This window comes from Medicago sativa, chromosome 7 (genome assembly GCF_051527215.1).
Source record: "Medicago sativa cultivar Bolivia chromosome 7, Bolivia_mono, whole genome shotgun sequence".
In the NCBI taxonomy this organism is placed as follows: Eukaryota; Viridiplantae; Streptophyta; class Magnoliopsida; order Fabales; family Fabaceae; genus Medicago; species Medicago sativa.
In genome coordinates, this window is record NC_140755.1 from 60,190,093 (window position 1) to 60,216,797 (window position 26,705).

At 32.3% G+C, this 26,705-nt stretch overlaps 2 protein-coding genes across 2 annotated transcripts; both read right to left on the bottom strand.

The window, feature by feature from the left end:
• Positions 1-12,120: 12,120 nt before the first annotated feature.
• On the bottom strand, positions 12,121-16,984 carry LOC146907301 (Alba DNA/RNA-binding protein). Its single transcript, XM_085724085.1, has 8 exons — positions 16,732-16,984; positions 14,337-14,417; positions 13,990-14,078; positions 13,821-13,895; positions 13,550-13,650; positions 13,333-13,470; positions 13,173-13,235; positions 12,121-12,847 (listed from the first exon to the last, which is right to left on the bottom strand). The coding sequence occupies exons 1-8, from the start codon at positions 16,852-16,854 to the stop codon at positions 12,423-12,425; spliced, it is 1,095 nt and encodes a 364-aa protein (XP_085580211.1). The 5' UTR covers positions 16,855-16,984; the 3' UTR covers positions 12,121-12,422.
• Positions 16,985-23,866: 6,882 nt separating this feature from the next.
• On the bottom strand, positions 23,867-25,196 carry LOC146907302 (Galactose oxidase/kelch repeat superfamily protein). Its single transcript, XM_085724086.1, has one exon. It carries the CDS (start codon positions 25,045-25,047, stop codon positions 23,902-23,904), a length of 1,146 nt encoding a protein of 381 aa, XP_085580212.1. The 5' UTR covers positions 25,048-25,196; the 3' UTR covers positions 23,867-23,901.
• Positions 25,197-26,705: the final 1,509 nt, after the last annotated feature.

Below are 26,705 nucleotides of genomic sequence, written 5' to 3' on the forward strand. Positions count from 1 at the left end.
GTGTCCACATTCCATATGACATAAATCATAATGTTCCCTATGCTAATTGGTATAAGCCACGTGTCATTGTTTTATTTAACAGTATTTTTTAGTTCTTTTATTACTGTTTATATATTTATATATTAAATAATTAAAAATTAACAATAATAAGGTTCCTTAAAAAACAATAATAAGGTATATTAGAGTGATTTAAGTTAATGTGTATCACATGTAATTTACTATATTAGCTCTCATTGGATCGATATTAGATCTCGATCTACGGCTAGTGATATAGCTGAGTGTGTGAATGTTTCAAAATGAACGTGATTTTTCAATTTATATATGTAACATTAGTTATTCTTATTTTTTGAATCGTACTCTCTAATTTATATTTTATTGTAACAAAAGATAAGGAAAAACACACATGTATTTAGTCCAAGTTTTAGATCAGATACATATACTATTTAATTTTGTTACCCAGATAGTTTTTTTTTTTTGAGGGATTTGTTACCCAAATAGTTAATATTAATGATTTTGAAATAGTTAATATTAATGATTTTGATTTAGTAAAATAGTTATTCTCTTTTTTTATATTCATTGTATTTTTTAATATGCATGTAAAAACATTAAACGACACCACTTTAACATGAAGGGAGTGTAAAATAGTCCATTAAATCACTTGAAAATTTATACTTCCTCCATTGTTAATTATAATCACCCTTTAGAAAGAAAAAGGTGTCCCTAAATATAAGTAATTTTTTAAATTTTTAGATGTTTTATTATTATTTTTCAAACATAACCCTAATTGAAATTTATATCGGAATATGAAAAAGCAAGATTAAATTTAATAATAATTATGCACATAATTACATTTGGATTTAATTCAACTACTCTGATGATGCGACAAAAGTTTACATTGTAAATCGATCATAATCGTTTGACTTTTAGGGGAATTAGTCACTTTAGTCCCTGAATGGGGAACGATTCGTCAATTTAGTCCCTGAATGAAGATAAATTGCAAAATAGTCCCTGAATGTAGACTTTGTTAGTCAATTTAGTCCCTGAATGCAGACTCTGTTAGTCAATTTAGTCCCTGAATGTAGACTTCGTTAGTCACTTTAGTCCCTGAAATTGACCATGCAGGGACTGTTTTGCATATTATCTGCATTCAGGGACTAAATTGACGAATCGTTCCCCATTCAGGGACTAAAGTGACTAATTCCCCTTGACTTTTATCTTCATCGTTTCTAATATTACGGATATAAATGACTATGATAAATTGACGGTGTAAAACTCTTTACAAGTGCATAAAAATTTCACTCAAAAAAAAGAGTGCATAAAAATTAAACTTTTCTAATTATTATTTTTTTTGACAAAAAACTCTTATAATTTTTCTTAATACTATTATTTAAAATCATAAAAAGGGAAAGAGTATCTATTAGAAACTGGTAGTCCCAAGTATACATGATTAATTGCTGACGATATCCCGGATTTATACCAAAATAAAGAGTAATTATGAATTGGATTCATATTAGTGTCTGCATACATTTCTTGGTCTTTTGTTCATTTAGCATCCAAATCCTCTGTTGACTATATACTGAAAACATAATTGAGGTTGGTGTATTTTTCCTTATCGGTTAGCATTTAATCAATTACTAAAGTAAGTAGGCTAGCAGCACCTAATTATAAAAATAGAATAGAATATAATTTAAGGGGAATACTAACGAGTGCCCTTGAGACACTGGTTAAGTCAAAAGAGAAAGCAGTTAATGCATTTATTACACAACTTTGAATGCAAACATTACCCTTTTTTGGTCATTATTTAAGCATTTAATGTAAATATTACTATATTAGACTTCTTAATCAGTGTCCTAGAGGCACCGGTTAGTATGACCCATATAATAATTATACACATATGCATATTAATTGAATTATGGGTCATGCTAACCGATACCCCGTGCACTAGTTAAAGATACAAAAAAAAAAGTTATTATTAAAAAAAGGAAACTTTTTTTTACTTTTTATCGATTAATTACAATTTTCAATACAATAACTACTATACAATTTTCTTTTTTAATATTCTTAATTGATGCTCTAGGGGCACCGGTTAGCATTTCTCTATAAGTTCTGGTGTTATGGTTGGTTCTCGCGTTTTGGGCAAAAACCACACGGGTTGGTGTGATTCGAATCAATTCTGCACTTTCGGGTTCCGAGCGTGTGGGTTCTGTCGGATGGCAGCTCCATTCGACGGAGGATCCAGATTGATATGCTAGAAATGGTCGTACAAACTTGTTGTCTTGTGTCTCAGTGAGTGGTTGGTGGGTGGATTCACTACCGTGTTGGCGGTCGGATTCATTGACATTGGTATAAGGTTGGAGTTCAGACTTGTGCCTAGGTTGTGCTTGTATGATCGCTTGATGTGGGCCAGAAATGGCTGATTAATTTGTTGTTGATCATCGCAGTAAACGGTTGGTGCGTGTTGATTCGCTAATTACCGTGTTGGCGGTCGAATCCACTCCCCACTTGCAAGCATTTGTCTATGGTTATGTATCCCCAGTCATCATGTTGATTCATATGAGACTGTATGGACTTGAATGCCTGTTGTCGTTGTTGCAGAGAGTTGATGATGCGTGATCCGATTTCGTTTTGACAATCGATTCATTCGCCAAACTTTAGACCCGCTTAATAGATTGTTTAAGGTTAGATCCACTTTGTGGATCTTTTTTTTATGTTTTGCCTGTTATAGGGTTGTTGACTGGGTCAGGTTTTATGTCCCCCAAGTTTTTATGTAATTTTTCCCATTTTTTTAATAATATATATGAGCAATTGACAACATATTAGAGTAGGGTACTAACTTAGTTGGACACTATTCTTTTTTATATCATTTTTCTCTTGACTTATAAAAAAAAAATCAAGATTCTCTAAAAATATATTTTACATAGAATTTTTTTGAGGGAATATAAAACGAGTTAAAAAGAAATATATTTATAAGATATTAACTACTAAGTAAAAATAATAATTTTGGTGCCCCTAAAAAAACGCTGTCCTAGGTTGCCGTCCTCCCACCCACCATCAGTGTCACCCCTGAATGCAGAGGTCGGGTTGGAATTTCGAATACCCCACTTATTCATCTTAAAGGTGATTTTCTAGCAATTAAATTAAAGGTGATTTTCTAGCAATTAAATTTTTTAGAAAAAAATACCAACATATAATCATGTCTTGTTATATAGACATCTCAAGGGGGGAAAAAAAAAGTCTTCTTATATAGAAATGTGTGCGGAATGCCGAAAATTTTAAAAATTAGTATTACAACATAACAAGAAATTATTCAGTTTGTATAAAATTGTTAAACTCTTGTTTTAAAAGATAAAGTGTAATTATAAATATAACACATTTAGGTTAGATATTATAACGCAATTAAAAAATTATTTCTAAAATAATAAACTTGCTCAAAAAATCTATTATAGACTATTTTTTAATTAATATTTCCTTTTATTCAAAAAAAAAAGAAAATCATTCCACATATTTTCACAAAAAGTTTGAAGCATTAATTCAGCCTTCTAGAGCAAAAAACAAATTTTCAAGTACATTGAATAACTAATTTATTTTATATATAAATGTGACCAGATACATTAGTTATTTAATGAATCTAAAATACTTTTTTACTTATAAATGTGATCGAAAAGAATATATCGTTAAAAAAGTTGGTTTAATGTAGTCTCTCAGTTTGTCTATTTTATGAAATTTGTATCTCTCCATTTCAAAATTCGATATTTGTTCCCTATTTTCTCAAAACATTTGACATTTTGCCTACATGCAAAAGTACTAGGACCAGTTTTGATGATGTGGCATGTGATATGATGAGGCAACACTATTTAGGTGAATTTAGACTAACTTAACTTACATTCATCAATGTCGTACAAATTAAAATAAAATTATCCTTAAAAAAAACCTAAAGTAAAACTAATTCATTTCAAAATGTAATGGTTAATTAAAACCAATTTCGATAAAATTTGAAACACTAAATCCCTTATGCAAACCTCAACCTTTTTATTATGGCCTTCCAATTTTTTAGTACGGTACTTCATCTTTTCACAAGTATATGTGCTTCAAAGCACTACATTAATATTTGATATATCGAAAATAATCGTGTGATTTATAAATATTATCATACCGACTTTTTCGTATCGATATATAAACTTTTGCTTCCGCATATATGAATTATATATATTTATGAGTAGGAATTATTAGTTTTTTTTTATAGAAAGAATATGACATTATTAGTTGTGTGATGTGTGATTGAACTTCACTTTTGTTGATTGTCATACAACAAGATGCAACCAGATAATACTCTACTTTTATTTGATGTAAAAAAAACCGTATATATCTTTTATCATTTTTTTAGCTTTAGTTTAGATAACCAAATGATAATTCCAACATAGAAAAACAACACAACATCAACATAAGCACAAAATGAGGATGATACTTCCAAGTTCATAGATAAAAACAACTCCGTACTATAGTAACAGATTACTACGGTAAATATTCGTTTTTGAGCCTCTAGTTTTAAAAAAATATATATATATATATATATATATATATATATATATATATATATATATATATATATATATTATCTTCATCAGATGAAGACATAAAGGGTAGTAATCATTTGGCCTGTTGTGACGTCAGAAAATAGGGTATATTCAACCGAACCTAGACAGGAATCTGGTTTGATTCAGTGAGATGCAATGGAACATTGAGATGTGAGATAAACTACGACGTCGACAGCGCACTGCATATGTTTTTCTATCTTTCTACGTCTAATTGTTTGTCATTTTCTCCGATGAATATACGGCATTGGATCATGTTATTGAGGGAAAATTATGATCACTTTATACTCCTTCCGTCTCAAAATAAGTTAAGCATTTGATTTATCCACCTTATGAAAAATGTCTAAGAACATCTCTAATGGGGTTTCTTAAATTAACAAAAACCTCTTTCTGATCCCTAAAAAAATAAAAAAAAAAACATCTTTTTGTTAAGGATTCTCGATGGAGGAAGAAAAAATGGGTACCTATTAGGTAACATACAATTATATAAATACTCTCTTTTCTGAACAACTAACGGCTCTCACGTATAAAAGAAATAATAAAATATGTATAAGTTTGTCTCACTTTTAAAAGAAATAATATTTTATAAGGTAATTTAAAATTTAATAAAATTTAATAAATAAATTACTTCTGTATAATGATGTAAAGTTAGTAGGACTTATTTAAACACATTTAATTGGAGTCTCTGTTAGTGTAATATTGTCATTGGAGTCATTGAGTCCTTAATAGATATTTTTATTAAGAAAATTATAAATAAATGATGTGTACATATGTGGTCTATTTAAGGAGTTTCAATTAATGTACTATTGTGGATGCTCTTTTTTTTTGTGGTGTCCGGGGTTCGAACAACGGACCTTGCATACAGGGGCGAAACTAAGTAACAACTATGGGGTAGCATTGGCTACCCCAATTTTTTTTTTGTTTTATTTGAAAAAATAAGTATAATTTACATTTAGCTACCCCATTAATATATATTTAGCTACCTCAAATGAATTTAATTGTCATAAGTTAGCTTGATAGATTTATTTCATCTAATTTCTTTTATAGTTTAGGTCCTTTTAGCAACTACAAAGAGAGTTTTATTAGCAATGAAAATTGTCAACGCAAGGTTCAATCATAAAATAGAGAATAAATTTCTTGCAAATTACTTAGTTGCTTACAATAAAAGAAATAAAAATAATTTTTTTACATTTGCCCCCCTCGTAAAAAAGTTGCTAGCTTCGCCGCTGCTTGCATATATTATGCATTGTTCTTACCAACTGAGCTAAGCTCACGGGGACCTATTGTGGATACTCTAAGTAAACAAGAGAGTAAAATGGTTTTAAGTATTTTTGTGAGGTATTGGTGCATTCACCATTATCATAAATACAAAGTGAAAGATATTAAATTTGATAGTAATGAAATTAATATTAATTAGATTATATAATTAGAAAAAGATAATTAATATTGTATTGAAAAATGAAGTTGGTTACTTATTTTGAGAAAAATTTATTTAACAACTAGATCATTTATTGTAGGACGAAGAGACTAATATTTTCGTCCTTAAATATATGATCTTTTTGAAAAAATTATGGGAATTAAAAAAGTTGGGAATAGTATTAAATTTGTTTGAAATTACTATTGTTTATACAATTTTATCTTTTAAAAGAGAAAGATAGTTTATGTTTATAGTGTAGTATTTATCGTTGATTGAAGTAAAAGATATAAAATAAATAAAGATATGTTCATGAGAAACTAATTAATGTAGCTGAAAACATCAAAGAGGTTATATGAGAGTGGACAATTTTTTTCTAAAAGTATCTTATAATTAGAGATGGAGGTAATAATGTTTTATGAAAGAAAAAGATGAAACACAAATGATACTTAAAATGAGAGAGAGTATTAACATAGTAGAGAAATAGAGAGAAAGTCATGGTGACTTTCCCACCATAAAACCAGTCAATCATAATCCAAGAATATACATTAAGCATTCAGCGACATTTTCTTTTTATCATGTAAACTTGTGTTCGAAGAACATAAGTTAAAATAAAATAAAAAACTTTTATAACTAACATGCACCATAAATTAAGGTACAACTTTTTTTTATCAAAAAATTCTAATGAAGTAATGACGTATCAGCTTACGGTAGAAAAAAAAAATTAACCGCAAAAAATCACTCACATATAAAATATTCACTGGAGCTCAAAACCTCCCAGATTTGTTTTTGTATTATTTGATGATGTAGTTTTTATCTCATCAAAAGTAAGTATTAAGTTATCGTATTCACATGAACTCGTACAATATCAATGTCATCCGACAATGATTATTGTTTTAAGTTAAGAGTAAAATTTGTTTATTTTTCATAGGGTTAAATATGTTTTTAATCCTTATAAATATATCAACTTTTCGTTTTAGTCCCTTTAAAATTTTCCTTCAACTTTTAGTCCTTCAAAAATTTTCTACTTTCACTTTTGGTCTCTCTTTTAAAGTAAAATCATTTCTAGAATTCATATTTTTAAATAAACATTTGCAGAAAAATTCATAATATTATAAAAATCTCTCCCAAAAAAAAATTAGAATTTTTTAACATAACATGAATTTAATATGAATTTTTACATTTTTTACGGTTAAAAATTCATATTTAATTCATGTTTTGTTAAAAAATTCTATTTTTTTCTGGGATTTTTTTTTACAATATTTTATACATTTCTGAACAATTTCACTAAAAAATACAAAAATTAACTTAAAAATAGGGACCAAAAGTAGTGATTGAAAATTTTACAGGGACTAAAAGTTGAAGGAAAATTTTAGAGGGACTAAAACGAAAAGTTGGTATATTTATAGGGACCAAAAACATATTTAACCCTTTTTCATAAAATTGTTGAAAGTGGTAAATGGAAAGCAAAACAACATAGAGATGAGATTGTTGGGATTAGACTTCTTTAACCACCTTCTAATATATCATCATGATCGACCACATAGATTTAAGATTTTATAGAGATCTTCACCTTTCACTCTTCATATATTTTTGTTCCCGACAAACGACGAGTGATCTATCATGTCAATTAACTTCTCACTCAGTCAACCTATTCAACAATGGTTTGTGACGGTAAACCTTACCCTATTCCTAGCAACTAGCATCCTCACATGAATTGTTCTAGATCCATATTTAAAAAGCCTTTTTCTAGCATTGGTTAAATAAAATTATCATTTTCATGTCTGGAACGAATGAATATATATATATATATATATATATATATATATATATATATATATATATATATATATATATTTCTTGAAAAGAAAAAAAAATCAAAAATGGAATTTGAAATTTGTTGAGATTGTCCTTCCTCTCACCTTAACAAACAAAATTACAAAAGCAGTCACATTTTGCATATTTGATTCCATTGTTGAGGGTTAATTCAAAATTAGTCAATTAGTTAGCTTGCTTGTTGTGCAGGTAACTAGATAATAGGTGTTTAAAATTCAGATTTTATGTTATATGGTAGTTAGTTTCATTGTGTATGTGCGATCAAAGTGTGATCTGTATATAAACAATGTGAAGTGAATAATGAGGAGTGGTGTTAAATATTTTTGAGAAGATTGGTGAAGCTCAATCATCTAAAGAGGTTTGAGATACTCTAGAGAAAGTGTATGCTGGTGATGGAAAGGTAATGAAAAGGTGAAGTTACAAACACACAAGAGGCAATAAGAGCTGATACAAATAGAGGATAAAGAAAGTGTAAGTGATTTCTTTACAAGAATCTCAAAATTTGTGAATTTGATGAAACAGTGTAGTGAAACCCTCGCAAATCAGGGCATACTAGAGAAAAACTTGAGATCTTTATCTCCAATATTTGATCATATTGTAGTAGCAATAGAAGAATCCAAGGATCTTGTTAGCATGACCATTGATCACCTGCAAGGATCAGTTGAAGCTCATGAACAATGCATGAAAGGGAGAGGTGTCGAGAAAGCTTAAAGTGAAATAGCTTTGCAAGAACAATGCAGCACAAAGAGAATAAGGGGAAGGGAAACTGGTCTAGAAATAGAGGAAGGGGGAACCTTCACAATTTAGGAAATAGAGAAAGTTAAGGTGAAAGTAGCTTCTCAGATAAATAGAATGGGAACAACAACTATGGTGGATTCATTGGAAATCAAAGAGGAAGAAATAGTAACAGAGGAAGAGGTGGAAAAAAGAGATTTTCTAAGATCAATTTTCAATGCTATAATTTTCAAAAGTATGGATATTTTTCTGATGAATTCTACTTCAATAAAGAATCAAATGAAGCTAAAGCAAAGGATGGATAGACATGAAGACGATGATGATGATCTAGTTTTGCTAATGGTGACCACTAAATAAGATGTTCATTGTGGCGAAAGATAGTATCTTGACACTGGATGCTTTACTCATATATCATTGGTTCACGAGTATCAAACACACTCAGAAGAACAAATTCAGATTTGTAGATGACAATATAATGGTTGCTCAAAGAGTTGGTGATGTGTCGATCAAAAGAAGAGATGGTGAATACTCTTTGATCTCTGGTGTTCTATACATTCTTGTTATGAAGTGTAATCTAGTAATCATAGAGAAGTTGCTTGATAAAGATTACATGATTGTAATGGAGAATAAGGTGATGAGTGTAATTGACAAAAGAGGTAACTTGGTGTTGAAGGCACCAATGTCAAAGAACAGAACATTCAAGATAGATATTCATGTACTCCTCAGTAAAATGGTCATGCAGAAAGAGAATAAAACTATCATGAATATGGTAAGAATGTAAGATGAATGCTTAAAGGAAAACATTTACCAAATGAACTGTGGGGGTGAAGTTGTATCAACAACTACTTATATTTTGAATAGATGCCCTACAAAGAGACTGAAGTGAATCATACCAGAAGAGTGTTCGTCAGAAAACAAGGCAGATGTGATACACTTGAAAATGTCTGGTTCAATAGCATACTAGTGAATTTAGAGATTGCACTGAAAGATGCAAAGTGAAAATATGTTATGAGGGAAGAACTAGATTCCATTGAAAGCAATTGAACATTGGAACTAGTTAGCCATCCTAATATGAAGAAAGCAATTGGTGACAAGTGGATATTCAAAGTGAAATTGACATTGATGAAGAAAAGAATTTCTAAGATCAAATAAAGGAATTCTGATGCATATCATACTTTCTAGGCATGGAATTTCTGAGATCAAATAAAGGAATTTTGATGCATCAAAGCTGCAAGGAAAATATTAAAGAAATTTGAGATGCGTGTCACCAGCTGAGCGCATATTACAACTGTCAAAAAACACAGATTAGAAGGCTATTGATGCTACATTTTTTAGAAGGCTCGTAGGATCATTTGAGGTACTTGTGTAACAGAAGACCTAACCTAGCCTATAGTGTTGGAATAGTAAGCAAAGTGAATGCAAGTTGGTTGGTTATACATATGCTAACTGATGTGGTGATATGAAGACGGAAAATCAGCTGTTGAAACGGTGTAAACAATTCTCAAAAAAACTAGTATATTTTTGTGCATGCATACAAGGTTCAGATTATAGAATCTGAACTAGATTGTTCAACTTTTTAGATTATATAATTCAAACGGCATCAATACAAAGTTGGTGAAGTGATTGAAACGGAAATGGTGAATGAAGTTTATTGAGGAAAATAGTGTGTATGAAGTTGATTGATGCTTGATTGGTGTGACAAGTCATGTTTTTGCCAAAATGAAAGTGTGTTTGGAGGTATATGGAGTGGAAGGTGAGAAAGGTGGTGTCTGATTTTGAAAAACATATATATATATATATATATATATATATATATATATATATATATATATATATATGGGCATTTCAGATTAATTAACTAATCAAAAGGCAAAAAACACACTCCTGATATATAATTCAAATTATTATTTTTCAAAAAAGAAGGATGAATTGTATGAGCTGGGGTTCAAATTCAATATGGAGAAGAGTAATGCTAGCAACACTCTCTTTTGAACATTCTCTTTCATACTCACTCTCTTATTGGTTTAAATCAGTGTAGATCTACACTTTGGAAATAGAACCCACACAAAGTGGTGGGACATACATTGATTCCATCAAATAAAGGCGTGAGTGCTAAAGAGAGTGTGCAAAAATAAGTGTTGCTAACATTCCTCATACAGAGAAATACACATTTCAAATTATTATAGTCCAAAAACGTCTAATAAACTTCGTCGAACTAGGACATGCTTCTGTATAATCTAAACTACTGTCACCATCGTTTGTTTTATTCAATTTTGGAATAATCTGCTCTTTTTTTCTGTGTCTTTTTTGTGCTTGCTTTACATTTTGATTACCTGTACTTAAAGGACAATTATTATTCCTTTAATAAGAATCCAATAGGTGTGATGATTAGTTTATCATGTCGGATGTCTCTTGATTTAAGAATCCAATGTGTGCTTTCTATGATGGCTCTTGATTTAATCATGTCGGATGTCTAATCTCATCATCCTCATGCTCCTCTGATTAGTCAGATTGCACAACTACATCATCGAGATTGGATTGTTAATTTTCATCATACCCTCCGTATCCTTGTAGGTACCCTAACTCTCATACTTTGAATGTCTAGGGACAATGCTTTTGATCTGTTGAATAGATTAGGATGGGGTGAGATGCTTAGACCTATGAGGGGGTATGAGAACTTCACTTATGAGTTTTTAAGTTCTATCCAATTCAAGAAAGATAAGTTGAATTTCGATGACCCCGATCATAGAGTCTTCTTCCGGCTTTTGAATATTGATTACGAGATGTCCCTTGAAAAATTTTGCACCGAAATGGGCTTCGCAAATGCAGGGATCATCCATGACTCTTGGAATCAAGCTGACGTTTTTCTTTATGTAGCGGATTGGCTCCATTGCCAAACATTGGTGGTTTAACTAGTCCAGAGAACAAGTCATGAATTTGTTGCTTTGTGTGACAAATTTTTGCTCAGCAACATTTGTTTGTTTGGATATTAGTTGTGGTAGAAAAGGACTAAACACTGGTAGAACTACAGAACTGTATTCTCGAATTCAACGTGTTGCTTCTTCATTCTAATTTGAAACTTTAGTCTTAATTAAATATCTATGCAACGTACAAATTAACAGGTAAGAACTCTCCTCAAGATAATAATCTTAATTTGTTTGTCGATGTTAGTATAGTCAGAAGAATCCTTTGTTAGAGACCTGGGAAAACAAAAACCCCAAAACCCAAAAATTATTAGCTCGAGTACCTGATGTGACAGGTCCTGTGTCGTAAAATATAATATGATAAACAAATAATATATGGTAAACATCATTCAACCATTTTACATACAAGCTAACAGGTATTCAATCATAGTCCACCTCAAAAAAAAAAAAAAAAAAAGGTATTCAATCATAGTCAATAGGGAATGAATGTTAATGTGATAGGAGGAGAATGGTCTGCATCATTGAATTTAGGCCTCTTGCAGATGATATTCACAATTTTCCACTTTCTAGTGTACACAAAACTGACAATGTAAAACAATGCTGCAAGCTTATCAGCAAATAAAAAAAAAAGAGCTACTTTGATTAAATTGAAAACCATATAGAAACCAGATACAGATAAAAATATGGTGTTGGCAACCATAAAAGGTGTAATGAATTACAGCAATCATAAAACCAAAGATGCTTTTTCCAGCTAAATCTAAAGATGAACAAAACCTTGCCCAAATCAGTTTCATGAAGAGAAAAAAAAAACATAAATGATGGACCATGAGCAACATCATACTATCAACAAAGTATCCTAATAACATAACTGCACTGTCAAGGGCAAGCATTTAGCAAGAATGAAATTAACACCCATTGCTATCATGCCTGGTTTTCTCCACCTCTACCACCACGTCCATCCATTCTTCCCCTACCACGGCCATATCCCCTGCCTCCCCTGCCTCTTTCATAACCCATACCTCCACCTCTGCCTCCTTCGTAACCCATACCACCTCCACCTCTGCCTCCTACATAACCCATTCCTCCACCTCTGCCTCCTTCATAACCTCCACCTCTGCCTCCTTCATAACCACCACCTCTGCCTCCTCCATATCCTCCACCTCTGCCTCCACCATACCCTCCACCTCTGCCTCCTTCGTACCCTCCACCTCTGCCTCCATAACCTCCACCCCTGCCACCTTCATAACCTCCACCACGACCACCTTCATAGCCACCTCTGCCACCTTCATAACCACCTCCACCTCTACCACCTTCATAACCTCCACCTCTGCCGCCACCGTAACCACCTTAAAAATGTGAAAAATTTGAAGATCAGCTTATGATCAGATTAAACATGGATCTCCTTCACAAATACAAAAACAGTTTTCCATATTTGATTGCTGGAGCATATACTAAGAGAAACATGTAACTAAGCAGCATTCACAGCTAGCATACCTCCAGAATAGAAAAGAAAGTATAGATATAATAGGCTAGTAGCAAAAAAAATTAAGATAATAACCAGATGAGAGCATAAACTCAGGAAACCATCTCGGTGAAAAAGACAGAAAATCCTGAAGACATTCATTATCATCAGATAATACGGGAGGAAAATATGTAATAAACTAAACTTACCACGATACCCCCAACCTCTGCCTCGACCTCCCCCTCGGCCGCGATTAGAATACCCACCATTATCTGTCAGGAACCAAGCACAACAAAAGTAAACTTTGCAAAAAGTAGCTAACACTATCAAAGTACTATAATGCTAAAATCCAGGATTCAGAATTTGTACCTTGATAATTTGCATATCCACTTTGGTAATAGCCGTATCCACCTTGGTAATTTCCATACCCACCTTGATAGCCATAACCACCCCTTCCCCAATTCCTACCTCTCCCTCTACCTCGACCACGACCTCGGCCATACGAGTCTAGAAAAAGATATAAGATGTGCTAAAAGTTAGAATGGCCTATTAATGAATAGCTAATATACAAGTTATAGCATGTTACCTTCATTTACAGCATTATAAGAATCCTGTGCTGGTTTCAGAGGTTGCTGCTGATAATTGGAGTGTGGCTTTGATTGTTCAGCAGTAGATGGAGCTTGATACCTAAACATGAAATCATATAGACATCTTAAATACTAGTCAAACAATCCAGGAATGGATTCAAAATATAACCTTCAATTTTTTTCCCTCCCCAAGAAGCTGTTATAACAAGAAATGGTCCAACTGAATAAAAGGAACGTAAATAAGATCATGAAAATAGTTACGGAACTCACCCAGGAGAATTTGTGTTCAATTCTCCAGTTGACAAGGTGATTGAGATCATGGAGACATGCCGAGTCATTTCCACACTGCAATAATTGTTGATATTCAACAACTTGGCCACCCAAATAGAAAAAAAATTATGGATACATCCAGAACGTTAAAATTTCAAACAAAACTTACGGTACAAGACCCTCTTCAATGGGCTCCCACACATCTGTTATGCTAACTGAGCTGATTGCAGTATCTTGGTGCAAAGGGGAAATCCTCTTCTGTTTAAGCAGATTGAAAGCCAATCACAGAAAATCAATATGAATTCTGAAGTACATGAATTTTCCAGATTTTAAGTTTTTTATTCTAACTTTTGGCAAACCTTTAGATTTATTGAAGAGGGAACTTTTTATTGTTCTCTCACCATTGCCAATTATTTTCAAGTTACCTTCTACCAGAAACATATGCTAGACTGTCATTTGCAAAAAATTTAAAGAACATATAAGGAGGAAGATAAGAACATCTTGCAAAGAAATTACCTTCAGAATCTCTGCAATGGCAACTGTCTTGCTGATTGCTTGTCCCATTGCCTTCAAGACAATCTCTTTTGCTTGCTTTTCCTGGATGAAATACAAAACGTTATAAGATGGCATAGACCAGAAATAGTTTCCAACACGTGCCAATTACAGTATTGAATGATCTTACTGCAAAAATAGGTGATAATTTCAGGTAAATGAAATAGGAGGGACAAAATGTGATCGGAATGACAGAACGATTTTAATGACAAACTCAAGTGGTCTGAAACAATGCAGTCAAATTGCGATCCACAGTAAGAATAAAAATGTTTTTTGAACGGTGAATGATGATTAATATATTTTGTTAACAAAGTGATATGCAACGTAATTTAAAAAACAATATGTAAAAGATGTATATACATTAAACATGTAAAAGGAACGGAAAAAAAAATCGATCAATGTAAACGAGATAAACATCACATGACACATGACAAAATATTTAGAAACCTGAATTTAAACATAAGTTTCACATAAGTCAAAACATTTATATTCATGAACCATATATTGAAGTCAGAAAAATTGAAAATTATGGAAGAAAAAGATTAAAATTATAAAAACTTGGAAAACGTAATTGATATTATCTTCAGCTGAAGAGCTACAAAAGAATGGCATGGAAAAAATTATTTTTTCTATCCTACTGAATTACCAAATGGTTATGGGAGTTTATTGGCAAAAAGAAAAAGAAAAGCACACTAAAATCAAAATTTTCCTCATCGTCAAATGACAGAATCAGCTGTATCCAACGCAAGAGTAAAAACTTTTATATTATTACAAATTGTTTTAGAATGTTTCAAATGATGTCATTTAAGAAAATCTACTTGAAGAACCGTTTGAACCGTGTAAGGTACTGTAGCTAAGTATCACCCTAGTATCTATTGTAAAGAAGACTAACAGAGGCCCAGTACAAATGGAGGTTCAATTAGGAGATACTTATAAAACAAATGCATAGAAAGATCAAAGTAAAATGTCAGCCGAGACCATTAAAAAATATCATACTAACATTTGATCTTTATCGAAGTTTGTTACAATATAATAATAGCTAAAGGGTGTTATTTGTTAATAATCATGCCAACCCCTTAAAGTGATTTAGTAGTTTTACTGTCACTCCAAATTTTGTTTCAACTTACAATAAACAACCTAACTAAAGAAAACCCTAACCAACACACATACTACAACACAGAAGGAAAGGAGGTAAAAAGGTACAAGGGTGTGGCAGACATTGAATTAAATTTTAACTTTACATTGTAACAAATGTTTCGATATATTTACTTCTGTTACTCTGTCTCATATATCCCTTTTAAACATAGGCATTGTTTGATGCTTCTACTGAAATAATAATCCATTAGGTTTGTAACTTCGTATTTTGATCACCATATTTGAGAACCAAAACTTCAATAAAAATTTAAACTAACACTAGTACGTTTCTTAAGACAATGATTTATTTCAATTTCTGCTTTTTCTACAAGACAACTTCCTAATTTTAACATCTCCAATTTCCCAATATTGCTTAATAATATTTTAGGGTATAAGTTTTGTTCATTTCCATGCTTTAATCTGATACATTCCGTGGTTTAATCTGATACACAGTTCAACATGGAGATGTTACAGACCCAATATTGCTTAAGAATTTTTAACTTCCTAACAATGTTCATCTCCATCCACATTATTGCGTTTAGTATGATTTCCGTGTTGAACTGTTTATCAAATTAAAGCACGGAAATGAACAAAACTTATACCCCAAAATAAACGAAACCGGAGTAGATTCCAAAAAGTTACCCCAGAACAGACATACGACTTACAAAACACTGACACAGATACCAGGCACACAACACTGACACGTCAACACCGGTAAAAATTTGGGAAAATGGCTTAATTGAATATAATCACATGTGTCAACGACACGCCTTCATAAGAAGTTCCGGTGCTACAGAGCATGCAACAACTTCAATTATCCAGAAATGCTGACAAGATTCAAAATGAACCCACAAAAACAAAAACAACAAAATGCATTGTTATTCGTTACTAATTATTCATTCTTTCCTACAATCATTTCAACAAACAGTATCTATAACCACTACCAAGTTCTAAATAACATCAACAATCAACAAAAAAAAACACTACAACACACAAAACAAAAACATGAATCAAAACTCAACAAACCCATCATTTCATTAATCAACAATAAAATCAAAACTCATCAAACTCATCATTTGACTAATCAAAATCAAAAACAAATCCAAACATTTCTTAAAATGCCACACAAAAACAACAACAAAAACAACCACAATCAACGCAACCCAAAAACGAAAACATGGTGAATAGATTACGATATTGTACAAAACATGCAATGAAGATTGACCTGAAGAAGCGAAGTGGCGTAAGTGATGTAGTTACGAATGGCGCCTTGAGTAGTGATACGGATCTCATTTTCGTTGATGGGAGTTTCAGGTTTGGGTTTTTCAACCTTCTGGTACCTGTCCATGGCAGAGAGAGAAAGAGGTAGAGAGAGAAGGGGAAAATGAAATGGAACCCTAAATAACCTTAAAACCCTAGAAAAGGAAGGGGAGAGAAATTAATTGGAAAGGGTAAAGTTTTTCCTAAAACCTCACTCTCACTCTCTTTTCTTCTGCCTTTTATTTAATTTAACCATTTATTTATGCTTCCGTCCAAAATATTTCGGGTTACCGAAAATTATCATATATTCTTACCCAATTTAATTAGTAACCAGTACCTGAAGAAATAATAATGCATTCCTATCATGTAAAATTGCCATAAATATATAAAGAAAAAAAATTGTTCAAAAAATATATATACGAAAATAATTACATTGTTAATAATGTGAAATATTTAAAGTTTTTTTTTTTGAAGACATAAAAATGGAATATATATTAACACAGGCGATGCAAGCTTCTCAGTGATGTACCAAAAAGAGCATCCCAAACAACAAAATGTCATACAAAGTATATACATGAAAAACAGGTCAGTCGATACCCAAACAAATCAAAGGGTCCGACCACCATCTCTGTACACCATAAACAAACTTGGCATTATTAGCCGTCATCCACCATAATGAGTGGAATTTTACTTTATCTAATAGCTGATCTATAGGAGTTTCGACATTTTTGAAAATTCTATTATTACGTTCACTCCATATAAGCCAAATGCCAAGAAGCCACAATAACTGAAGAAACGAACGTCGTGCTTTCGAAGTACCTGTATAGTGAATGAATTGAAGAAAATGGTTCGTGATGCTAAACGGATCTACTCCCTCCACTCCAATCCAGGCCCTAATATGCTGCCACAACGAACCAAACACGTCGCAATGAATAAACAAGTGATTTGCTGAAATATTTAAAGTTATTAAATAAAAATTATCAATGTTAATGTAATTTTTTATTAATTTTTTTTAACAAAAATCCATTAAATATTTAAAGTGACAATACATCTTTGAGTGCATATGTAAAATAATTTTACACTTTAATAGACTAACAAACTAAAATATCAATGTGTTTAAATCCCATTTTCATATTTAACATGACATTTTGAATAAATTGTTTATATCTATACTATAGGTAAAGGGAATACATAGTTTTAGATTGACTTTTTCACTTCTAATTATACTCTTACAAAAAATTTCCTACAAGAATGTTATCTTGTTAATGTCAATAAACAAGATAAAAATTTATATATTATATTTACTATATTGTTGGTGTCACAGAAAAAGATAAGCATAGTTTTTTTTTTGTTACAAAGACAATCATAGTTTGTAACAATGTAAAAGTGAAAAGTATCTATATCTATAATTTTAATCAAAATAAAAATAATTTTAGTAAAAATAAAAAATTCATAAATAATACCATTTGTAATTTATACGCATTAGGTCAATAACAAGATTAGACAGACAAGAATGAAGTGCCCGTCTGAACGCTAGTATGATATAATATTTCAATATTCCTATATAATACTAAATTTACATATGAAAAAAAATTAGGGAACCAATAACCACCCATGTTGACCCAATTAAGAAAAGACTAATGCTTAATGGCACGACCTTGCCATCGTCAAATACACACGGCCTGCGTATTTCATATTCATAACACGCTATTTCAGTTTTTAAAGTTAAGGAATAATTGAATTACCAAATTACCCCTTCAAACGGTAAAATTGGAAATTCATGAGGCATCAATTTTATTAAATAGTTAATAGATTTTAATTAAAATTTGATTTAAACAAATTCAAGGCTGCCACGTACATATCGTGCAATTTCGTGCACTATAACACTGCTCTTAAGAAAAATCAGTTTTTGTTAACATATTATTAAATTTTTGTTTAGAAAAAACATATTTTTAATACTACGTATTTAAATTAATTTAAATGTGTAGTTTTTTCTTTATTTTTTCAGTTTTTTATTTACATAATTAATCAATATTTTGTCAAAAAAGTAATTTATATTAATTTTACAAATAAAGTATTTATATTTTAACCAATAGATTTGTATTGTGATTTTAATCAATCCATCGAATTCAAAAATATAAATTGATGGATTGTGATCCATCTATATTATGAAATTGACGGATTCAATCTTATCATTGACTAATTGTGTTGTTGGTTTGGATGAATGGATGAATGAATATAATGGATCAATGAGTGGATGAATTGATTGGATGATGGATTCTTAGTACAACTTAAGAAAGATGGTAAGAAGTTAACCTACCTCATTCACATTAAAATTGGAGAAAATCAAACGTGAGATTTTGAAAGGAACATACTTTAAGGTCTGAAGCCGTTCCGTCAGATCAATTCAAGTCACCATGTCGCTTGCAAGAGTGTAGTGTAAAAAAGTAAGTAAATTGTTTTTTTTTACTATTTTATATAATCAATTTTTATTTCAAGTGTATGTAAGTGCATCTTATGCTGAGTCCTGTGTAGGTTCTTGCTTATCTTCCATTTGACAACAAGGACTATCATGACTAGGCTTGATCCATGCAAATTTCTTTGATCTCCAAGAACACCAACAAATTCATCGATGGTTTCTGATCACTTTACTTGTGATAAATAAAAATAGGGAAATGTTAATCAGTGCCCCGGGGCACTGGTTAAGAGAGCAAATATAGTGGTTTTTGCATCGAAAACTGTGTAATCAATTTCTCAAAAGTCAAAAAAGTGTCTTTTTTAATTTAATTTTTCCTTTTTTAGATACCTTAACCAGTGCCCGGGGGCACCGGTTAACACAACCCATAAAAATAAACCAGTTGCTAAAAAGAAAAAGAAAAATCTCTTTAGATTATTTTAGAGATAACCAATTAATGAAGAACTTCTCCACTCCTTCCCTTCCTTCTCAAAATGGTTTACTTATCATAGCTTGCATGCATCCTATCATATTTGAGCTTACATTTTTATTTAAAAATTTGTATCTACAAAAGAAAAGTTTATTTAATAAAAATAAGGGTTAATTAAGTAAATGGTCCCTGTAAATATTCAGAATTTTGTTTTTAGTCCCTATAAAATAAAATCACACTTTTTGGTCCCTATAAAATTTTTCCATCAGCATTTTTAGTCCCTGTAAAAAAATTCCATCAACATTTTGGTCCCTAAAATGCTTAAGGAAAATGTCACAGGGACTAAAAAGTGTGATTTTATTTTGTAGGGACTAAAAACAAAACTGTGAATATTTATAGGGACTAAAAACTTAATTAACCCTAAAAATAATAAGAAAAGCTTTTAATCAAATTCATTTGTTAGTAATTAATCATAAAAATAGGAGATTGTCAAAACCAAAGAGATTTGGAGTTCTAACTCATAATTAATTTTGATGATAAAAGTGAACAAGTCAATTTATCATTTGTAATTTCCGAATTCCTTCACGTGTGTAAATTGATTATAAGTGTAAAGATCTCAATTAGTTAGACAAATTCAAGTCTTTGTCTTATCAACAAAAGCAAAGACAAGTTAGTATTTGCATCTGATGAAGTGTTTCGACATCCAATCAAAGTCGGGTACGACTCTTCTCACAACATTTTTTGCTCATTCCCAACAAAATAGTCTAGCGTGAGTTAACTCATGCAGAAGTATTTTTTGTTGGGAATCAACAAAAAATGTTGTGAGAAGAGCAATTTTCATCAAAGTCATGTTTGTGAACTTGGAATGTACTAGTCAAGAAGGTCTTTTGAATGGTGCATTGAAACTTAGAATTTCAACCTCTTTACGTTTCCAAAGATACAATGCTCACAAAATTCTAAAGCTCCAATGGTGTTCTTCCCCAAGAGCCTTTGCTTGTTCAACTTCTTCATACCTCCTTTACTAACATGTCCCATCCTATATGCCGAAGACCTGCTCGAGACTAAGTTGCATCGGATATATATCGCATCAGCAGTGTCAATAGAAGTGCTTCCTTACAGCAAAGACAGTCCAATCCATTGGATGAAACAATTGAGAAATTTGCTAAATGATTGAAAATTGTCAACATAAGTACTTGAACCTCTAAAACATTTCAAGACAATTGTGTGTACCCTTCCTACTTCTTCCACATCATAACACAACCGCAGCCAATGAGCCACTGTTTCTGGATTGAAGCACTGGCCTTTCTCAGCAAAATTGTCTATCATCACGTCGGACGCGTCTAGGGGAGAGTTGATAATATCTTGAAAGTTCAACTCTGCAGCATTTAGTGCTTCATTACTCTCAGTTGCAGTGTCGCAGACTTTTACCGCAGCCGAGCATGTGTTGTGACGTTTTGCCAAATCAGTTTGTGCTTTTGGCTTATCACAATCTCTAAAAAAAACCCTGTGCTGCCATTGGTGTCATTGCTTCTCTTATCACCTCCGTCATAATCATCATCAAAAGAACAAACAGAACCAGATGTAATTGCAGACGACAACCCTTCACCGGCGCGATTCAGCATTGCCCTTGTGTCACGAGCACAACCAGCAATTGGAAATGAATGTTGTTGATCGACTTCTTCCTTTATAGCTAATGGTATTATACCGGAAGAATTTTGATCGCCCATCGCTCCGTACTTGGCGTCGGACGGTTTTGGAGGTTTGGCCATGACACCACAACTCAAATTTGAAGTGAAAATTATATCAAAAGATTGATCATTCGACATGAGGCTTTTGGACTGACTAGGAAATGTATCAACCGATGACACCATTGAATTCACAGGATTAACGTAATCACTGTTGTAATGGGAGGGATTGGAATTAATTGAAATTGATTGGTCAATTTGGAAGTGTTGCTGTGTAACATTTAATGGTAAATGGAGGAGACTGTCCTTTAATTGTACAAGTGTGTCACGTTCTTCTTTGAGTGGCCCTTTTAGTGCTTCCTTCCACTTCAAGTTACACACGTCTCACAGAAGGAATTTGCTACATGATTGAAAATCTCACTACATACCAGATTCTAAAACAATTGAGAAATTAATTATGAAACTAGAAGTTCCTAGTGATAAAATACTAATAGAATCTGTTTCTAAAGTGAGTTTTATAGATGCAGTAGACAAGTTCAAAGAAAAAATAAACAGAAACTAGTTAGAATTCTAGAAACTGAAAAACTTTTTCGCTATTGAGCATACGGTTTAAGTAGCGTTACTCTTGAGTCGGCCCTATCACCATCAAACCGTAACTAAAAAACACTGAACGACTAACAAGGAAGCCTGGTCTGTTGACATGAAACTAAATAATCCACATTAATATGGTCAACTATATTTACATTCGAAGTGACTATACCATACAGTTGCCAACATTATTAAGAAAAAAAGGGAGCAAAGGTTGATCCATGCTTTATGATAGCTAAACAATATATAGATACTTCTATAATTATCCAGTTACATATTTATGACAGATTCTCTAATCATATGGGAATGCACATGCCTTGTAGGAAGCTGAACCTTCTTCTTTTAGCAATGAGCATTTCCTTTTTTTCTGTTGAATCATAAAATACCAGTGTTATTCAGATAGAGATCAATAAAAGCATCATATATATAGGTTCCTAGTATATATATTTTGATCAAATGGAAGTAGGTTCCTCAAGTCATTATTAGTTAGATAGTGAATATTGGAAAATGAAAGCAATGTATAAGCACAATAATGGTATGCACACCACTTCTGTGATTGCTTTTAAACCAATGTGTAGATCTTCTAAGTGTATTATTATGCTCCTCTCATGATCCAATAGTCGAATCAGAATCGATGTTGGTAAAACATACTAGATGTCTGACATATGAGAGCCATCGTGGTGGTCAGATAACGTATTTCATTGATGTATGATAGTCAAGACTCAAGAACAATGCAAATATATAAGTGAAGGATGAAAATGTTTCATTGATGAATGAAAATGTGGTGCTCAAACCACTTGTGTGATTTTTGTGTGATTTCTCTTAGCCGAGTGTCGAAATTTCCTTGGTGTTTTATACTTTCCTTCATTCAATCAATAAAAGTTCAATTAACATACTGAAAGTTGCAAGTGTACTTTAAATTCAACTGTTTGATACGATATAGAAAACAAAAGATGAAGTGTAGCTCAGTTGCTACAAAGAGCTGCCATCTGCACAGCAGCACAGGGATTAAACACAGCTATAGTAAAGCAACAGCAGTGTCAAATTCTAAGTTTACACCACTTATAGCATGTTTGGAATGGCGTTTACAATGGATTCCTCGCGTTCTTAAAGAAGCTACAATTAGTAGCATTTGGTAAACGCACGTTTTTGGGCTATGCAGCCGCTAAAACAAACAGTCACTTAACAAGTTTTTGTTGAATGGGAAACTAATTAATGAGGAAGAACAAAACTAAAATGCTTGAATTCATAGAAGTTCTGTTCTTATGCATAAGCAGATGATGTCAGCACTGTGATAATCAACTATGTCAGTTTCATAAGTACTTTAAAATTGGAGCATCATTAAGTAATGCTAATTTGTCTAATAATTCAGCTTAAAGTTCCAATTTACCTACCCTGTTTGTAGATATCCTAACAAGTTAAAAAAGAAAGAAAATCTCAAGTTTTTTCTTTCCCATCTTTGACTTATCAATACTAAAAAAGCCAATGAACAGAAATATCAACTACAATAAAAAACTAACTTATATAAAAACCACTTATTCACACTCTTTCCTATTTTAACCATTATACAATCATTATCAAATCCTAGTAAATTCAACTAATTAACAAAGACAAAAATATTGCTTAGTCTTGCACCAATAGATTTACGGATCTAAGATTATGACTACTATGCTAACTTAGTAACATTTGCAACTAATTTGATAAGGAGTCAATGAACTAAACATATTAAGTAAAATTTATTACATCAAGCAATCAATCAAAGAGTTTTGTGTTATTAATTATTACTAATATGAAATGTATACATGATTGATCCTATAGATCCAATCAAAGAAAGAGCTGATCTCAAAACAATGATAGCAAATATTTCATATGATCAAAGCATACACACACAATCACATTCAAAACAGAACACAAGCAGACAAATTCAGTGTTGAGTGGATACCTAGTAGTCGAGAAACATCCGCGCAGAGATCGAGATTAATGAAGTCCATGGTTTTGACCTTCACCAAGAATACTATGCAGTGAAACAGTTGAACAAAAGCTAACAACTTTGTGAAACCTATTCATCAGTGATGGCAACTGAGGCACCCTCCTCCAATTACACTTACCATTCACACCACCACCGCGACCGCGAATCTCACAGACACAAGCCGGGTACATCCTATGATAATCCTCATTGAAAACATATATAAGATCACCCAATCCAACACACTTCAAGCTAGCAAATCTATCATCCTCATCACCATCAAACAAACTACAAAGCAAATCATGAGGCATAACACCAATCTCACAAATCTCCATACTTTTTTCATCAACCTCCCACAAATTGAAACTAGACCCACTTGGTGAATTGCAAACACCAGCTAAAACCAGCCTTTCCCTACAAGCAATCAAGAAAGAAAACACAACCCCAGAAGGCCTAATAACCCTAACATCACTCCAAACATGAAGCTTCAAATCAAAAGAAGAAACAAAACAAGAATATATCCCAAAAACAAAAAACTTCCCTTTGAACAAAGCAGATGAAAGTGAAGATGATGAGTTTCCAGATCGAAAATCAACAGGAAGAGGAGGAGCTAAATCCCAAGAACCCAAAAGAGGGTCATAGATTTCAACATCTAAACGATCTTCTATATCAACAAGGTTACCAATAAACCTAACACCACCAACAACAATAAACTTCAAAGACAAACCATCATTGAAAACACCTAAAAGAGGATTGATCCTAGGAAAATGAAGAGGTGGAGTAGAACTCCAAGCAAGAGGACGCAGAATTGAAGTGTAGACAAAGTTAGGTGCCGTGATGAAGAAGTAAGATGAAGTACCAATAAAAGAAGTGTTGTTAGGATAGTGAAGAGGTTGTTGAGGTGTAGGAAGAAGGAACCAAGAGTTAGAAGAAGGGTCAAAGGCAAAAGATTGATTGTTTTTGGAAGATATGTTATGGATACCATGAAGAAAGAACCATGGTTTGTGTTTTTGGTTATGGTTTGAAGAAAAGGAAGATGATGAGATTATGGTGTACCATAGTTTGCAAACTGTTGAAGCTTGGATCAAAGATGGGATTGGTAGATGAGAAAGGATGGATTCTATGAGGTCTAAGCTAAGGTTAGTGATTTCTGTCATGTTGGTTTGTGAAGATGATGAAGTGTTGTGGATAGTATATGAATGGAGGAAGAGAACGAGAACAAGAATATAGGAGAGGAGAACACGACACTGAGGATTGGGAACTGAGAAGATGGATTGGGAAGTCACACGTAGATGGATGGTTGGATGAGTAATGAATGGTTTGGCTGTTCGATATTATTGAAGTGGTGGAACACGTGTTTGTCGGTTGTTGACCTTATTTTGTGCTACAAAATGTGGTTGATTTAGGAGTGTGTTTGGAATTTAGTTTAAGAGTAATGATATTTTGACATCCATTTGATGATAATTTTGTTGACAAGCTTGTTTTTCTCACTTCTTATTGGTCAAAAACAATGGAGAGAGAAAAAGGAAGAGAGAGGATAACAACATCATGTTAGTATGAGAGAGAAAGTTGTCCAAAAGTTGTCAAAAAGTGGTTGTCAAAATATCATTTCTCTTAGTTTAACTTTAGTTTAGATCAATTACTTTTAGGGAAACGTTAACTTGTGCCCTCAAGGATAGGAACTCAATATAGAAATATACCTATTAAAAGTTGTGCAGTCAATTTCTTAAAAGTTAAAATGTTATGTTTTCCAATGCAAAGTTGCTCTTTTTGGATTCCTTAACATGTGTCCTTAGTGCACAAGTTAACTAACATGACCCTTACTTTTATTAAGTGGCTTCTAGAATTATATTTTTTTTTTTTGAAAGGCTTCTAGAATTATAATGATTATGTGGTTTATGGCCGACCATAAAAAAAATTATTGACGCATGGTCCACTATAAGTGGGAGTGAATCTTTTTAGGGAATCTTTTTGGTGAACATGGTATTATCACGGTTTTGCTGACAAGTGTTATAAGAACAATTAGGCATGGCAATGGGGCGGGGTGGGGACGGGTTTTACATTCCTCATCCTCAAACCCGATTCTCATATACTTACCTGTTACCCTACCCATACCCAACGGGGATGAAAAATTGAACCTCATCCCCGTCCCCGCCCCATCCCCGTCCCCGCATTGAATAATTTTTTTTAATAAAAAATAGAAGTTTTTTTGCAACCCCTAGAGAAATATTGTAATGCATTATCCAACAATGTGTTCACTTTAACATTTGTTAGATCGATTGATTTAGTTGCTGCTTTAAATATCAATGGTAGTTTTTATAACATGACAATTATCAAACAAAATAACATGGCATATCAACATTAAGTAGTTTTCTTCATTCGGGACGGGTTTGGGTATGGGTTCGGGGTGGGTACCTATATACCCGTTACCCGTCTCATACCCGTGTTTTGAAATCCGGGAAACCCCAAACTCATACCCAAACCCAGTCAAAACGGGGAAAACCCGTCAAATTGGGTTTGGTTCGGGTGAGTAACCACGGGTATGGGTTTTGTTGTCATGCCTAAGAACAATGTTTAAGGGATTTATAGAAAGAAATTTTATCTTGAAAAAATAAAACAAACGTTACACAATTTTCATTGCAAAAGCTACTATTTTTTTATGTTTAAACAATGTTTTAAAGACATTTGTTAGCATTTTTCATATTATTAATGTAATTTGGTTGAATATGTATTTCTCATCTAATTATCATTCAAATTTTGCAATTTTCACTTCAAGATTTGCTAGTTAATACTAAATGACATTGGCGGTAGTTAA

Excerpts from the sequence above, each read along its gene's own strand:
- LOC146907301 (XM_085724085.1), bottom strand. The coding sequence starts at position 16,854 with ATGGACAGGTACCAGAAGGTTGAAAAACCCAAACCTGAAACTCCCATC. Across the intron at positions 14,079-14,336 it reads CCATTGCAGAGATTCTGAAG|AAGAGGATTTCCCCTTTGCA; the intron begins GTAATTTCTTTG and ends CTGCTTAAACAG. Across the intron at positions 13,471-13,549 it reads TTATAATGCTGTAAATGAAG|ACTCGTATGGCCGAGGTCGT; the intron begins GTAACATGCTAT and ends ATCTTTTTCTAG.
- LOC146907302 (XM_085724086.1), bottom strand. The coding sequence starts at position 25,047 with ATGACAGAAATCACTAACCTTAGCTTAGACCTCATAGAATCCATCCTT.